Below are 18,288 nucleotides of genomic sequence, written 5' to 3'. Positions count from 1 at the left end.
CTGTAGTCATATTAAAAATAAAAAGTTAACCATCGTCGTGTCGGTCGTCAGTTGTTAACCTGATCAATGATGTAATTAATGCGACAACTAAGACTAAAGACTACAAAAAAAAAAATGAATACAAACCAAAGTGAAAAGATATTGAATTACCATTTCCACAGTACAAGATCAATGCAAGAGGTCTAAGACTCTTAAAAGACCCTCTCTGTGATAAATCTCTGTCTTTACATTCTTTTGTTTTTATATCTCTGACAATCGTTGATTTTTCCCTCAAGGAAACTACTTAATCTATCTTTGAAATTCATATTCCGAAAAATTACAAAAAAACCGCATAAAGCAAGAAAAAAAAAAAACTAAATCTGGCGAAAATTAATGCGAAGCACTTATCATTTTCTATTAAACCAAAACAACAACAAAAAATCAAACCAAACCTACCTCAACCCGCCAAAAAGACTGGTATAAAACTTTGCAAACTTCCTTATTGCCACTAGATGTAGCACATGAGCTGGTTTTCTTTTATGGCTAGAAAATATTGCGTAATTTTCATTTTTCGCGTCAGACTAAAAAATAAAAAAAAGTTAGGAAAAAAAAAACAAAATTTCATATAGGTATGAGATTTTTATTTATAGTACTAAAAATTCAACACACAAACACACACACACTTGTGTGTGAAACCATTATGAACAACGCGAGAGTATCTTTATAAAGTTTTTTTTTATTTGAGTTGCCTTCGTTCATTTTAATAATTACATGTTGCAATGAAAAAAAAAAGTTGTTGTTACTAGTTCAGTAGAGTAATGTCTGATGTGTAACACATCAAGTGTATCAAAATTAAGATGCACACTAAGTCGCATGAACTTGCTTTTTAGTGATTTCAAAAGTCTAAAAAGTGAGTTTTCTGTGCTTTATTAGCAACTACTTAAATTGTATAATTTTTAGGTTATAAAAGGTTTATTACCTTTTTTTTAAACTTTTTTTGTTTGCTAAAAATTGTAAAAACTATAATTTAATCCAGTTTTCTGATTTTTTTTTTCTATTACTCCTGAGACCTGAATAAAATTTAATTTTTCTATGAATCCTAACAATGAATTAAGGCTTTTTGTTTACAAAATGAGAAAAAGAAGGAGAAGAAGTAGCAACATATTATTGGGAACAATGGAGCATGGTTTTTTTTTTTTGTTTATAAGTAAAGACCTCAGGCGATTGAACCATCAGTGAAGTAATGCTGTTCGCCGAGGTGAATGTACGGTCTACGGCATATCTACTGTAGTTACAGATGAGTTTTGTGGGGAAAAAAGGACTTTGAAAATCAATTGATTGGACAATCTGAGTCATGATTTCTGTCTGCACTTTTGTGACTGTTGAGAATATTTGTATACAATTTGATCAATTTTAATTTTATGCTGAGGTTATGAGAAAAGACCTTCTCAAGATTTTGAAAAATTCACTAATGACAAGATAAGGAAAAAAATTAAAATCCTAAGTGGAATTTTGATTAACTTTGACACTATCCCTTGTTTGGCTAACTTGAAAAAAAAAAACTTTGTAATTTCATAAAATGTATAATAAAAACTGAATTTTTTTAGCCAAGTTTAAAAAAAAAAAATTTTTTTTCAAGTTTAAGTTTGTAGAGAATAAAAAAATTTACAATTATTTAACTGACCATTTTAACAATAGCTTCTACCGGTTTTGATTAATATACGAAATCAAATATTTCCGAAATATGTGGCTTTTCACAATTTAAATTTATTCATAAATCATTGATTATGTACTTCGTGCGAATTTCGTTTAAAGGGAATACCTATTTTGACTGAACCACGTAGCATTTTTCGAATACTCTACAGAATTTTTAAAAATCTATTTCAACGATTTTGATTAAAGAAACATTTTCATATAATGTGATTCTTAAGAAATGTATTATTATTATTATTATTATTATACAAATATTATTTGATTTTTTTCTAAAAATTAATTTTATAGAAAATGACTGTCTCGCACGTACTTGCTCTTGGAATAATAAAACTTTCAAAATATTCATAAAACAATTTTTCTAAGATATTAAAAAAAAAAAAAAATCTAAAAAAATAATATAGAGTTAAGTTTAGAGTTGCTGACCTAGAAACAAAGTATAATATTTAAATTCTTGAATAACAAATAATTTTTAGAAAAAAATATTTATGCCCGTAAAAATAGATTTTTTTTTTTAATTTCAAAATTTTCTAAACTTTATCAAAAATAAATTTGGTATGCCATTAAAAAGGAAATATTAATAGACACAATAAAACCGAAGTTTCAATAGAATTCATTTCTCGGTTTTGATTTTTTTTTAATTTTATACTAGATTTACTTAAATAGGTATTTTTGTTAAAAATGTTTCTTTTGATTTTTTTTTTTTTCGATTTATTCTTCATTGAATTTCTAAGTGCCACCGAGTGAGGTTAAGATAATAAAAGGCAAATAAGAAATGAATGAAAATTATGGTTTTGAAAATATACCTACAAATAAGCAAATAATTAACCATTTTAAACAAAAGAGCTGAGCATCGAACTTTATTTTTTTTTTTTTTTTTCAAATTCTACTTAATTTAAGAAATTTTGTAAATTGATAAATTTCAACCAGTTGAATTTGTTGTATTTTTTCAACTTACAGCCTTAAATAAAAATAACGTTTATAATTATGCTTAATTTGAAAACTCCTGAAATCACTTTCACCAAAAAAAAAATCTTTAAATTAGAAATTTTAAAAATAATAAATAGTTTCTTGAAAATCTCTTCATACAGAATATGTTATTCAGTTATTTTTGAAAAAAAAAAAAAAAATGTGAAATAAATGTAAAAAAAAAAAATATGAATTAGATAAAAGCTTCAAATACCTAACGTTGTTTTTTAGAATTTTATTCCAAAAAATATGCAACATCAAATTAAAACTTATAAACAAAATTTGTCTAATATATTTTAAGGCGATGGAAGCCAAGAGAAGTCACAAGACATTTTTGTATTGCCAATGTGTGCTTTTAGGAGAATAGTAATACATTTAATAACGTATAGTTTTTGTTGTAAAACGCATTCAAGTTAAAAAAAAAAAATCATTTGCTCGCAACTTTGTAGGTATACGTACATATCATTTTGGCAGCCAAGGCAGTGCCCGGGTTCCCCAATGTATACAAATGCCCCACAATGTAGTTAGAATATAGCTTAAAACGGATTTTGTTTTGATATCTAACTCGATAAATTGTGGATGAAATTTTTGAAAATTCGGTTTTTTTTTTGGCAAGGATTTTTTTTCGAAAATTAAAAAAAAAAAAATAGATTTGCAATTTTTGATAGCTAAATGCATAGGCTTGTTCAGTGTGAACTCATATCTGTAAACCAAAACTTGTTTCCAGACTTAATTCCGACGAGTCTGCTTCCGAATGTAAGATTAGAAAAAAAAAAAAAAAATAATTTGGTTTGCCATAACTCAGCCACCAGACCTCCAAAAAACGTTTGGTTTTCTTTTATGAATAGAGCTTAAAGAGATCTTTGTTGGATCTGGATCTTTACTGATTATTTTGTTGGATTTTTAGTAAATAAGAAGTTATTAAAATTGCAGTTTTTTTGCATCTAAACGTAATATAGGCACAACATGCAATACTTTTTCATGTCACTAGAACTTTTTTCGGGCTTAATATTTTATAGAGAATCATGTATGAAATTGATTTAGAATTTTCCGAGGAATTTGAATATTGTATTCACAATTCTGAAAAAAAAAAAAATATTTTCACCCTTATAAAGAGACTTTTTGTGACCAATTTCTTGAAAAATCGTAATTTTTTTTATTTTTATCCTGCCAAATTCGCACTCGTGTGCCGACAAAGGGTTAATACTAAATCTATATCCGCAATCATTACATTTGATAAAATAAAAAAATCAACAAAAAATCCTCATTTTTTTTTGGGAAAAAATATTGTTTGGTGTTACTTTGTTGCTGATATCCACCAGTTTATCTTCATCAAAACTTTAAAAAAGTTTTATGAAAATCGCTTCAGTAGTAAATACAGAAATGAGAGATAGTAGATTTTAATTTTAAATAAATTACTAAATACAGTTTAAATATCTAAAAAAAAATTAGATGAGAACAATATTTCAATCATATACCGTGGATACATTAAAATGTTTTTTATCAGCGTGTTTTTACTACTTTAGATTTGATTAAACTTATGAAAAATTATTTATTTATAATTAATCTGTAATCCAAAATACACACATGACCATCTTTTATAACATAATTTTTATAAAAACCAAACATTTTTCTAAAAACCAAACATTGGTTTGGTCAAAAAAAAAAAAAAAAATGAGATAACATTTTTCCATGCGACATTACGATGGTAGAAAATGCCAAAAAAGTGGGTCCCGGAAGTCCGTCTGTCTGTCTGTCTGTCTGTCTGTCTGTATAAGGAGCTACAACCTAAACTGATGGACCGACTGACTTCAAACTTGGTATCTAGCATTTTTTGGAGACTCTCCAGAGGGGTTTTTGGAATTAACCAAAAATAACTGTACTTGTCATATACCGATTTTAGTAAAGTTGAAATTGCTCAAAAACGGCTCCAACGATTTTGTTTAAAAGAATCAAATGTAAGTTTTAAAACAAGGTCTATCTTCTAATGAAATTTTTTTTTTTTTTTTTGAAAATCATTATTAACGGTACCTGCCAAAGAACCGTTTTTTTTTTTTTAATATGGCTTATTTTTAAACGGCTCATTCGATTTCAACGAAATTTTGAAAAAAAAATAATTTTTGGATTTTTAAAAAATGAAAAAAAAAATTTTTTTGAAAAATACAATTTTCCAAAACGTGACATTTTTTTTTTTTAATTTTATTTTTAATATGCTGATTAGTGATTTCTACGAAATGGCATACCAATTTTATTTTAAAACTTTTTTTCCAACAAATTATTTAAAAAAAAGAGTTTTTTAAAAAACGGCTCTAACGATTTTGAAAATTTTGTTTCTAAAAATGCATCTTAATATATATCAATCAAAACTGCATTCTTTTATTTTATTATTATTTTTCTAAAAACAAATTTTACGTTTCTTTTTTGTACCTACATTTCCCAAATTTCTGTATAAAAAGTCTTAAAAATTTAAGCAACTTGAACTCTAAGAGCAAGTTCGTCCGGCCCAGTCGTGCATTTTTTTTAATTTTTTTTTTTTAATTTATTGCATTTTCTTTTATATATTATGAATTTTTTCTTATCCTCGCTTACCTTTTCTAACTGTACTTTACAATTCCATTTTGTTTATTCTTGAAAATTTTTTGTCAATTTGATAAAAAAAAAACACAAATAAAGTAATTTTTTTTTTGTTTGGATTTATTTACAAATATTTATTTAAATAAAAAATATAATAATATTATTTTTTTTTTTTGTAAAAAAATGAAAAATCGATATTCGCGCCTACTTCATAATTTTTTGTTTCTTTCTTTTCCTAACATATTTTATTGGGCAAGTTTTTTTTTTTTAAGGTTAAAGATAAAGTAGATGCTCGCAACTTTTGATGTTTTGAAGCGCCATCTATTCAATCAGTTGTATATTATTATTTTTTTTTTTTATAAAACAACTCCTTTTTTTTATTTTGGCTAAGAAGATATAATAGAGAATGAGAGAGATATCCAGGTAATAGAAAGATACTCATCAATCCAATATGTCATGGGTTTCAATCCGTTTTTTTTTCTTTGATATTTAAATACTTAAAGCGGCGTGATCCATTTCCAAGAAGCTTTGATATGGTTCCGTATTTTCCATTTATCACAAAACTAATAAACTAGTAACAATTTTTTTTTTTTTTTAAATTAAATAAAAAAAGACACACATCAGGGAAGAGTATTTTTTAAAGAAGGAGAGAAGTGAAAGATGGAAAATCGTTTTGTTTTTGTCTTGTCTTAGGCTCTTTTCTTCTTCTTTGATAATTTTTTTTGTCTTTCTTCTAATCAAAGCTTAATGATGGTGGAGATCAAATCCATGGCCTTCTAGACCATATCCAGAAATACCATGACCAGAAATACCATGACTCTCTACATGAACTGGCACAGCAACTGGAACCTTGTAGGGCACAGGCCTATCATAGGCAACTGGCACATGCTTTTCAATATGTACTGGATAAGGACGGTCATATGGAACATGTACTGGCACTGGTACTTGCCTTTCTACTGGCACTGGAACATGCTTCTCAACTGGATATGGAGCTGGAACTGGAACCTTGACTGGGACAGGCACTGGACGATCAACTTGAACTGGAACTGGACGATCATATGGAACATGGACAGCAACTGGTACCTTCTTTATTACAGTGTATGGAACTGGCTTCTCAACTGGCACTGGGTATGGTTTTGCCACTTCATATGGCACTGGGTTATCAACTGGGACCTTGACTGGATAATGGACAATCTTCTCAACTGGATAGGGTTGTGGCACATGGACGGGAACCTTGACTGGATATGGAACCTTCCTTTCAACTGGATATGGGGCAGCAACTGGAACCTTGACTGGCACATGGACGGTCTTTTCAACTGGATAGGGTTGTGGTACAAGAACCTTGTAAGGAACTGGACGATCAACTGGTACATGAACTGGATATGGTACTTCCTTTTCTACTGGATAGGGTTGTGGAATATGAACGGGAACCTTAATAATTTGCTTAACTGGATATGGAACATGCTTGACAACGGGGTAGGGCTGTGGTACAGCAACCTTAACTGGATATGGTACTTGTTTCTCTACTGGATATGGAATATGCTTTTCAACGGCGTATGGAACAGCAACGTTCTTCACTAGAGTGATGGTTTTGACTGTTTCATGACCAAGTCCATGAGCATATTCTCCACCATGAGCGAGGATTGCTCCATGATCACCTAAAAGTCCACCATGACCGCCGCCATAGCCATGGCCGAGCTCAATACCACCGCCATATCCGTAGCCGGATGAGAAGATGCCACGTTTGCCTTGTTTCTTTTCTGCGGTAGCATCGGGGGCAGCGGCAGCAGGTGCAGGTTCAATTTCAGCTTTTTTGGATTTCTCTTTGACATCTTCAGCGTTGGTAAGCAGTAAAACTGCAGCCAAAAGCCCAAAAACGAGCTAAAACAAAAAATTAAAGAATTTATTCAAAAAGTGAAGTGAAAAAAAAAAAAAGATTTAAAATTTCAGACCATAAAGGAAAAATAATGTACATATGTGAAAGTGAATGTGTGTGCGTTTTGAATTACCTTAACACATTTATTATTTTATATGGCATTGGTATACGATACAATTTCCTCCCAACTTTTGCTTTCATTCAAAACTCAGACTCTCAATTTCAAGAATGAAAGTGAAAATACACACTGCTTGAGGGTAAGAGTTTTTTATGACTTGAATTAATTGAGAAAGAAAAAATACAAAAAAAAAAAACAAAAAAACCAAAACAAAACAATGAGAGTTTTGGATTTTTGCCAATTTATCAATTTCTGATCTGTGGAAAGCTGGACGCTAACCAACAAGCTAAAGATGTGCGAGTTGGAATGCTTGCGCCATTTGGGGGTGTGGTAGCATTTTTTGTTTTTTATTTTTTTTTTATTTACAAAGCTTATCTTGAGGCCAAATAATAATTTGGGGGTGTGTTTTATTTTTTTTTTTTTATTTTTTCTTGAACCTAACTGAAAGCTATAAAAATAATTAATTAAATCTCAGGTCAATAATCATAAATATTGGGAAGTGTTTTTGCTGTCAGGCATAAACGTGTTAAATATTTAATCGATTCAAAGCAGATGGTTATACGTTTTTTTATAATTTAATCATCTCGAAACACTTATCTAAGCTGAGGTGATGAGATATAAAATAAATTAAATGTGTGGGAATTTTGCATAAGAAAATAAATTTAAAAAAAAATGAAATAAAATTAGCGTAAGATCATTTGGCTCGTGTGGAAGCGCTTTTTTGTTTGTGGCGGGACTTTTTTACACTTATTAAATAAATTAAATTTTTTTACTTGTAAATTTAACTAAAACGGCTTTTAGATGAAAATGAAAAATGAATGGAATAATTTTTTTGTGATTTCTGTAAAATAAAGTAGTTTAATTCATTACGTATTTAATTTTTTGTCCAACCAAATGAACGTATAAAAAAATTAAGAATTCTATGTTATTATAATAGTTTGAACAAATTCAAGTGAACAATATTGCAAATCTTTGTATTTTTTTTTTAGATAATTAGTTAACAAAATAGAATAATTTATTTTATTTAGCCCTGATTTTTCAATCGTCAGTTAGACTATCAGAAGAATAAAAACTGCCAAATGTCAATATAAAAAAAACTTTTATTCCTAGGAATAAGTTCTAACTGAGGTTTATCTGAGTATCGAAAAATTGGCCCTTAAAGTTTTTTTCCTTCATTTAGCTTTTTTAATTTAATTTTGATTGTTACTTTATTTTATTTAATTTAAAGAAAATTTCTTTAGAAAAATTCTTTTTAAAGATGTTAATGGCAACATCGATACAAAATTATGAGTGCATCACAAAGTAACCAATAGTTGCCGTAAAAGCAATTTAAATCATTGAATCTGCTAAAAGCTGATTTTTTTCTCACGATTAATATCAACTTTGTTTTATTATTTTAACAGAAGATAATATATTTTTGAAAATTTTTAAATTTAACTTAATTTTGAAGCCAAAAGATGCTCAGAAAAAAAAGAGTCTAAATTAAACACACAAAATTTAAAAATCACTGAAATTCTTAGAGAAAATTTCACAAGTTTTGTTTTCTTTTTTTTTTTAAACTAACAATGAAGCATATATTTTTCTATTAAAAATTATTTTATTTTATATTTTATCATTGTTCACTTGAAAAAATAAATTTGTCTTTAAAAAACTGCTTCAAATTCAAATCACAATTAAAAAATCTAAAATCAAGTTTGTTTCTCAACTCTTTTGTTTAGATTGGTATTTATCGATTTTCACCAAGAATTAGAATAAAATCATATTTTTATAGTCCTTTATGATAAATTATTGAAAATTTTATTCATTTTTAGTATAATATTTTCCACAATAGTCACTTTTCACTGAGTTTTTTTTTTTTTTTATTTGATGAAAAAAAAAATTCATACACCTACCATCGATTTCATTTTCTATTAATTGGATTTAAACACAAAGTGTTTTAAAATTAAAAATAAAAACTAAATTTAAGGGTTGGTTAATCCAACAAACCCAAGATGTATACTGGATGCCTTTGGTTGGTATTCACCTGCTTTTATATTAAAAATGAAAAACCCAAGCGCTTTATTATGTGTGATGGCGCTCTCTCAGTTAGCGCAACTTGATACACCAAAATAAAATAAAAAAAAAAAATAAATAAAATACAAACCACAAATACACAAACAAATCAAACATAAAAATTTCATACCAAGATAACGGAAAAGAAACAACAAACAAAACCCTAACACACCGAAATACCAATCAAAGACCAAGACCATCAAGAGTATAGAGTTAATATAACATAGTTGAATTAAAAGTTTTGAGTTGTGTGGTATAGAAATGATGCAGAAGTGTGCGGTAGGGTGGAGGGTAGGTAAAAACTGAGATCAAGAGTGTTCAGTATAGAAAAAAAGCTCACCAAAATGTTTTAAGTTTGCCTCTTAAAGAGATCCTAAGACCACAATAATAATCATCGTCATCATCTATTTCATTTGTACATACATAATTTGACTCTCAGTTTCAAAGTGTTGTATTTCACTTTCATTGGTAATAGTTCGAGACTACGACTGCATATAGTAAAGTGTGGTTGGTCGTTGTCATTGGTTAGTGCAAGTGTGTAGATAAGTGCATCGATCGTGCAGATTTTTCTGTAACAAGAGCAAAAGTTCGCATGCATGTCAAATGGTTTTTGTTGTTTTTTTCTTTCTTCATATTGTTGCCATATAGCTTAGCTTGTTGTAGGTAGTTGCTTCACCTTTTGAAGTTGTTGTTGTTTTTTGTACTATTTTTCTTACCCTCGATTGGTGGTTTCTCGATGGTATAAATATTCTTAGTTGGTTGACGATATGATTTATTTTAAATTGAACCTATATTGCAACAGCTTGTTTAGAAGTAGCCCCTGACTCTGCGTCGTTGCCTTCTTGGAAAATGGTGTTTGGTTAGTTTTGTTGTCCAGGTTGTGTGTTGTGACCATATGTGTATATTATATCGTTGCTGTGGTCTGTATAATTGCGTTCAGCTGTGCTTCTGGTTTATTCTCGAATGATTTTTATTATATAATAATTTTTGTCGATGCTTAAGAGTTGCAGTATGCGAAAGGTAAAGGATTTATTTTGTGTTGTTTCTTGTATAGTAACTTGCGGATAAGATTCCGGACATAGATTTTTTTCTCATTGGCCTACAGTTATGGGATAACTAGATTTTCCAGACTATAGAACATATATGTATGAAAAGTCTAGGTCAGGGAGAGACAACAAAAAAAAAAATCATTCAGTTTTTTTCTTTTTTATTTTTATTATTTTGTCAATGTTTTCTTTTTTTTTTTTTATAAAAACGTGTTAAAAACGGGCGTATGCTTTTGTTATTTTTATTTTGTGATTTTGCGCTTTTTTACAAAAGGCGCATGTTACCCTTGAATGAAATAAATCTGGTCAGTAGGTAAACATTACTCATTCATATAGAGTTAAACCAAATGAGGGATTAATGCGCATACATATTAGACACAAGTCATTATGAAGGTGATGTTTTTGTTTCGGTTTAAGTTTTTTTTCTTGATCATTTAGTTGGACGTTATTTTGATGATGATGATGATGGAATGGTCTGTGGAGAGTTTAACATGAACATTACGGGATTTTTGACCAATGACCTGAGGCAATATTACAAAAGTTTTCTTCTTTTTTTTTCAAACAGAACTAAAGAAAAGATTAATTTACATTTTTTTATATAAAATATCGAATTGTGTAATTTTAATGAAGTTTTTATGTTTTAAATTTTTGAATTAATTTTATTTTATTTTTCAATCACATATTTAATTAATTTTTTTTATTTATTTTTGGAATTTCTTTTGAGACTCAAAAATTCCAAGTATTTTATATTTTATTCTTTCTTATTGATATAATTTAACAAAAGAATGCAATCTTTTGTTTAAATCAACAAAACCAACTATAATTATTATGTTTTGATCAATTATTACTTGTCAGTTTAAAAGACTTCAGACATTAACTAACTAGTTAATTTGTTTATCTTAATTAAAAAAAAAAAAAAACTAATCAAGCTAGTAACCTGATCAATTATTTCATACTGATGTATGTAATTGACACACATCAAACTAGCAACTGGTTTATATGGTATGGAACAAAATATGTTTAACCTGATTGCAACTTAGTCTTTTATATTAGAAATAGGCCAAACATACAAAATTGTTGTTTGAATGGAAAATTGTGGAAAATTTATTGAAATTTTTTTTCTCCACTTGAATTAGATTTGCAAGAAAAAAAAAATTGAATTGAAATATTTACGTAATACGTTCACGCCATCCTACAAGCTTTGAAAAAAAGCTTTTTTAAATAAAACTTTGTTTACAATTTTGGTCGTAAAGATTGTTATTTTTGCTGAAGACTGACTACGCCCATGCAAATGTAAAGAGGAATATCTTAAAGAAGTTAAATTGCCATAGAAGGCAATCTAGCATATTTGTTTGTTCTAAATAAACTGGCAAACCTATTTAAAATGTGATTGAAATCAAAGAGATGCAAAGGTTAATAATTATAGCAAAAATAAACAGATTTGAAAAAAAAAATTGAAAAATCTATAATCAAGTTTGTTTCTCAGCTCTTTCGTTTATCGTTTAGACAAAGTATGGTTAAGTTAGTTAAGAATTTACTAAATTCTAAGCCAACCAATTTTAGTCATCTTCTAAGGAAAATCATTTCTTAAGAATAAAATCTGTTAAGAGAAGTTTTATGAATGAAAATTCAAACCTAAATTCAAGATAAATAAAATTAAAATATGAATTCTTTTACAAAAATTTCTTTTAAACAAGAAATGTTTGAAACTTAATTTCAAAACATAATTTCTCATCCTACATTTTTTTTTAGAAATAAGTGAAAAAAATGTTTAATATCCGATTTTAGAGTAATTATTATAAATTATTTTCTAAAAAAAAATCATTTCGAAAAATTGATTTTGAAAAAAAAAAAAAAAATAAATAAGAAAACAAATATTTTGATTAATCCAAAAAATGTTTAATATTCTTTGAGGTTATGCTAAAACGCTTGATAACAGGTTTATACAAATTCTAATGAGTATGGAACTTTAAAGGAAAACTTTTAAAATGCCGATTTTCGTGCAAAAACATGCATTTTACTAGTGGATGGGGCGTCTCGATTTGTTTAGATATGATTTGCATGTAGGTAGTTTATTTAACAAAAACCTTTTACTACATAAAAGTGCATTCTTTAGCCTTGTTCAGAAAAATATGCCATCCAAGTACTGCAAATCTCACTTTTTCCGAACACTGTGAGATTGTTGAAAATAGTAAAATGGTATATTTTGTCCGCAAAATCTGGATTTTGAAAAATTCTGCAATTTCAAGCGTCTTCAATCTTTAACCGATATTATTTTAAAAAGACTAGACTCCTGGAACACCGAAAGAAATTGGTAATAACAATTTATTTCTTTGTTTTCAAAAAATAAAAAAATAAAAAATAAAAACTGGTCTAGATGTGGTCATTTTCCCTAAATTGAGTTCTGAAGAAGTTATTCACGATTTAAATCGAGAAAAAAATTAAAAAATCAATTTTTAAATCGTGAATAACTTCTCAATTTAGGGAAAATTACTACGAGACCTTTTTTGTAGAGAATTAAATTTCCTATAAGAATCTGTCGTGGTTTTATTTTTCTATTCACTTATTTGCTCATCACAAAATTCCAAAGTGAAACAGTCAAATTGAAAAAAAAACACTTCGATTTAAAAAGCTTAATTACTCGAATACGACTCGTCTGACGAAAATTTTCAATCAGATCTTTTTTGTAGAAAATTTAATTTTATATAAGAAAAAAGGAACAGAAATATTTTTTACTTTGATCGTCTAGCAGTTCTGTTGTAACACATCATATCATGCATAAAAATAACAAACACCGATGATAACCTCTTAAAATTATTTTTAACGGCTCAAATTTTCGCCAAATTTTTTTTCATCATCCTGAACAAGATTTTCGAAGTAACTTTCAAAAAAAATAAATTGCACGACTGGGGTCGCACGTACTTGCTCTTATGCTTAAAGTAACTATAATGTTAAAGCTTTTTATTCAAGAAATTTAAAATTTGATATTTTGAAGAAATTTCATAAGTAGTATAAAAAAATTAAATCTGTTTTTATAGTTAATTAAACTCCGTTTTAAATTATCTTAAAATAAAAAAAAAATATGCCATTTTATTTCTCGTATAAAAAGGTATTTTTAGAAAAAAATTTTCGAAAATTGTAGGAGCCGTTTTTTAAAAAAATAATTTTTTGTATATAAAAATTTTTTAACATTTTTCAAAAAAAAAGTTGGTATGCCATTGTGAAGAAATAATTAATTTACACATAAGAACTAAATTTCAAAATTTTTCATTGATCCGTTTTCAAAAAATTGATTTTTCAAAAAAAAATTTTGAAATATTTTTTAAAAAACCAAAAATGCGTTTTTTGAAAATTTTCTAAAATTTTAATATTATCTTTCCTTACACACTTTTGTATAAAATTTTTTATTTAAATCGGGTTAATGTTGTACGAGATATTCAGAAACGAAAAAAACCGTTCTATGACAGGTACCGTTAATAACGGTACAAAAAATATTTTTTTTATTTAAAAAGTTGGCCCTTATGTGTAGTACTACACACAAAAATTTTAATCAAAATCGTTAGAGCCGTTTTTGAAAAAAATTAACTTTTCTATTTCCGTTATGTGGCAGGTACCGTTAGTTTTGGTCATAAAAAAAAAATTTCAATTTCCCCTCTAGGGAATCACCAAAAACTGCTAACTACCAAGTTTGAAGAAAATCACTTCACTCGTTTAGGCTGCAGCTCCAGATAGAGACAGACAGACAGACAGACAGACAGACAGACAGACAGACAGACAGACAGACAGACAGAATTGCCGGACCCACTTTTTTGGCATTCTCCATCATCGTAATGTCATGTAAAATTGTTATCTCGAGTTCGATTTTTTTTACGAATCCTAAACTTGCCCTATAGTACCTATATCGCCAAGTAAAAAATATTTTATTTTTTTGGCCCAGTCTAATGCTGATATGAGTTTTGCTACTAACGAAAATACATTATCCCTAGTTTCTAAAAAAAAAATCTCTAACCAATTTGACTATGATTTCTTTACAACCTTCAATGAAACAAAAAAAAAATATCACTTTTTTTCTCTAAATTATCAAAAATAAAAAAAAAAAAAAACTTTCAAAAAGCAGACAAAAAAATATTTAACCTTTGCCGGTTCATTTGCATTTCAGATCACATATCGTATCATTATTACCATAACTCACTAAGTTGATCACATCTATCTTCAACTTCCTAAATAATTACCCATAACTGTTCCGTTGATCTTTGAACTATGCCTGTAGCAGTGTAGAGGCGCGTGCATTTATTATTATTATTATAATTAATATTATCTGTAATTAATTAATTTGTATAGATTTGACATTGCGACTCAAATTCATTTAATAAATCATAAAATGGATTGAAAATCGTACCAATATTTTTGAGTTTGTATTTTTGAGATCTTAAATGTGGCTATGTTTGATAGAGTTTTGGAGTAAAATCTCTTAGTTTTGTTGTTATAAGAATTTTAAAAATAAAAGTGTCAAAAAATATGAAGTGAAATATTTTAGGGTTCAGAAATTCAATTCTCCACGAAGAACTTTGTTTTTTTTTTTTATTAAATTATAAAAATCGAAATCGAATTAAAATTTAATTAAATCTACTCAAAAATAATAGGCCCATTTGCCTATTCTGGTATAGATTTTAAATTTTTCCCAAGGCCATAAAATTAACTTTAATTAAACCAAGTTAATAAGCTTGAGGTCACATAAACCATCGATAGCAAAATAAACGTCAGCAGATCATTAAACTAATATGATTGTGGTTTTGTCTAACTTTTTAATTTACAAAATTAATTGCTAATCTGTTACGTAACAGGCACTTGTACGAGTACAATCACTTTTAGAACATTCTGATTACCATAAATTTAGAAAAAAAAAAAATAGTTCTCAATTTAACAGCAAAATAATCGATTTTGTGTAAAAACCAATGAGTCTTTTAAGTTCTAATTAGCTTTGAATTGAAGATATGCAAATTTAAGACTTTTAAAATAATATAATTACTAACCAAAACTAAATAAGCAAATAGATCTTCATCTTTTTCAAAGTAGTTAAATTCATTTTATTAGTTAAATGTGTCCACAAAAATAAAAGAATTCATCTCTCGGATATAAAGTGGCGGATGAGTTCTAATATCAAAGAAGTAAATTCTTCAAAGATAAACTATAAATTGCTTAAAAGCTAACAGAGAAGAGTCAAGCTGGGCAATTAACATATTAGGGTTCCAAATGAAAATTAGAGCTTTGGAATCATGTATCTATTTCGTAGAAGGGCGGATAGTTGAAATGTGAAAGTAGAGTAGAATAAAGCAATTGAGCAGCGTTTTTTCAATCTTAAGAATCGCCAAAGTTTTTGAATTAGATTTTTGAAATGACCAGGAACAGTTTTTATTTGAAAATTTTTAAGATCAATCGTTTTTTTTTTTTAAACTTATCAAAATGAATGGAAAACTAAACAAAATTGCGGATTTTTGCCAAACTCAACAAAGTTTGCCTGTTGTTGGAAAGACTTATCTTTCCTTAAATATCAATTATTAGACCTGTTCCATTGGAGGTGGTAGTTTACTCGTGAGTAGAAATCTAGTACAACAACTACACATTCCTATCTCCTCGAGTAGAAGATCATGTGTTAATTCTAGTACTAGATCTACTCATGAGTAAACTACCACCTCCAATGGAACGGAACTATTATTATTGTAACTATCACATATGTTGTTACGGTTTAGTTATTTGTTATTATAAATATAAATATAAATATATATGAATTATTTTCATTGTGAAAAAAACGGTGTTTTCGTGTTCAAAATAAGGAAGAATCATTCGAAATCTTAAAATAACAGTTGCAGGGAAGAAAAACTCTTCATTTCTACTTTTTGAATTTAAATGGAAAACAAAAAACCTTCTCCCGAAAAATTTGAAAAAAATTTTTTTTTTCAGTTTTGCAAAAGCGCTCCTCAATTTATTCCCTAACATGGAAGCAGTCTCCTTTCAAAGGCATTCCCAAAAGATGAAATAGTAGATAATCTAAACATATGAAAAAAGTACTGCCAGCTTTCGTCATCTGGGGTGCTTATTTCGGTACCTCCTTTGAGAACAATAATAGCGAGAAATAAAAAAAAATTTGTCTGTCGGACCGTGCGTCGCACATTTTGGAGTCAAAATTCACTTGCACGACCATTTCTTGACGAAATGCCATGAAAACGAATGTCATGAAATTAACAATTATTACTCTTATATTGAGTTTAAGTTTAATCATCTCCATTTCCATTGTTTGTATTGAAGTTTTATTTCTAATGTTGGCATTTATCATATTAAATAAATAAATAAAATTAGTACATTGAAAGAGAATACGAAAAAGCGGCCAACTTTTTTTTTATTCAAAATGTCGGCTCAAAAGTGGTGGCCGAAATAAGCCTTTAACTATAAGCATGAAAGCAAGAAATTTGACTAAGGCCCAATTTATTGACTCTCCATTAAACTTAAATCGCCATTAAAAAAGGGAATTTTAAAATTAAAAACCAATTTCGTTTAATTCAGTCTCTTTTAAGGATTTTTTTGAAGTTTGGCATCATTAACTAATTGAGCATTAAATTTAAAAGTAGTTTTAGTTAAAACACCAAATTCGACCTTTTAAGAGGGATTTTTAGAGCTAATGGAGGTTTTAAACAGAATTTCTATTTATTCACTCTCCATTAGTGTCAAATGTCATTTCATTTATTTTTTTATTTGAATTATTATTTTATTTGAAAAATGTCAAATGAGCTAAAGAATTATTAAAAAAAACATCACAATTATGAAAAAAGTCCAGACTAGAATTTTTTGTAGGTATACCCACATGCATTTGTACCATAAAAAAGAACAAAATTCAAAGAAATTAATGCATTTCTTGTCTACTTCGCACAGATAATACTAGATCTACTAGATTATATTCTCCACTTCAAAACTAATCATTTTTGAGATGCTGCATAATACATACATAACATACATAACATTGCAATTGAAGCCATGAGAAGAAGAGATATAAAGCTTACTTCTAAACCAATGACACGAGATGAATGCCGATAACACTTAAATTTAGGAGTTGTTATTTGACAGCGATGGAAAAAATTAAAAATTTCACTTAACTCCTTCTTCTTCTCATGGTTTCAATTGTAGGTTGTAGTATTCTTTGGTTACCACTGGTATATCGTTAATCTCTTGCATTTTCTGGCGTTTTCAGCTGCAAAATACTTACGGGTCATAGTTTTTTGGTTTTTCTTCCAATTCAAATCTATTTGATTTGACAAAATTGTAGCTTTTGACAGATTATTTTTCAAACAAAATAAAAAATCCCTAGGATATTTTAAACAGAGTTTTAAATTTAAAGTTTCCATTAAAAGTAAGGACTTTAACTAAAGAAGAGTGAATTAAATGAATTTTTAATGATGTATACTTAAAGGCGACAATAGTTTAACGAGGCCGTTAACTAAAGCGATAAATTTCAAAATTTAATGGAGGCTCAATAAATTGGCCCTAAATTCATGCCAAAAAAAATGTTAGATCTTAGATTTAGGATTCACAGATTCATATTTCATCAAAAATTTTGAAAACAAAGTCCAGAAAGTTCCTAAATAGTTGAACACATTTTTAACCTTTTATTACTCTATTTCATGGATTTTTTGAAATTAGCAAAATTTTGACAACTGCTTTTTTAATTTTTTTTTTTTTTAAATATGAATATTTTGAGGTTATAAAATGACTGCCAACTATGTGTTTGAGTAAATATTCGAAAACGTGTAATCTAATAAAAAAATTCAATGTTCTATAAAACTAAGAATTTTTTTTTTCGGTAAACCAAAATAGACATATGTACTTTTCTAATAGATTTCAATATCCTAAATTCAAATCCGATATCGAAAAAATCCATGACGCCACGTTTTTGAGGTAAAAGAAGGTCAAAA

The 18,288-nt window shown here is 27.9% G+C and overlaps 2 protein-coding genes across 2 annotated transcripts in view; one reads left to right on the top strand and one right to left on the bottom strand.

The window, feature by feature from the left end:
* Positions 1 to 18,288, top strand: part of LOC129913628 (angiotensin-converting enzyme) — a 136,724-nt gene that overhangs the window by 31,032 nt on the left and 87,404 nt on the right. The window lies entirely within an intron of this gene.
* Positions 5,527 to 9,262, bottom strand: LOC129913630 (skin secretory protein xP2-like). The gene is made up of 2 exons (XM_055992396.1): positions 9,119 to 9,262; positions 5,527 to 7,113 (listed from the first exon to the last, which is right to left on the bottom strand). Exons 1-2 carry the CDS (start codon positions 9,128 to 9,130, stop codon positions 5,977 to 5,979), a joined length of 1,149 nt encoding a protein of 382 aa, XP_055848371.1. The 5' UTR covers positions 9,131 to 9,262; the 3' UTR covers positions 5,527 to 5,976.

The sequence above is a fragment of the Episyrphus balteatus genome, chromosome 3 (genome assembly GCF_945859705.1).
Source record: "Episyrphus balteatus chromosome 3, idEpiBalt1.1, whole genome shotgun sequence".
NCBI classification, from domain to species: domain Eukaryota; kingdom Metazoa; phylum Arthropoda; class Insecta; order Diptera; family Syrphidae; genus Episyrphus; species Episyrphus balteatus.
The sequence above is the reverse complement of the archived record's forward strand: the minus strand, read 5'-3'. Positions and strand labels throughout refer to the sequence as shown.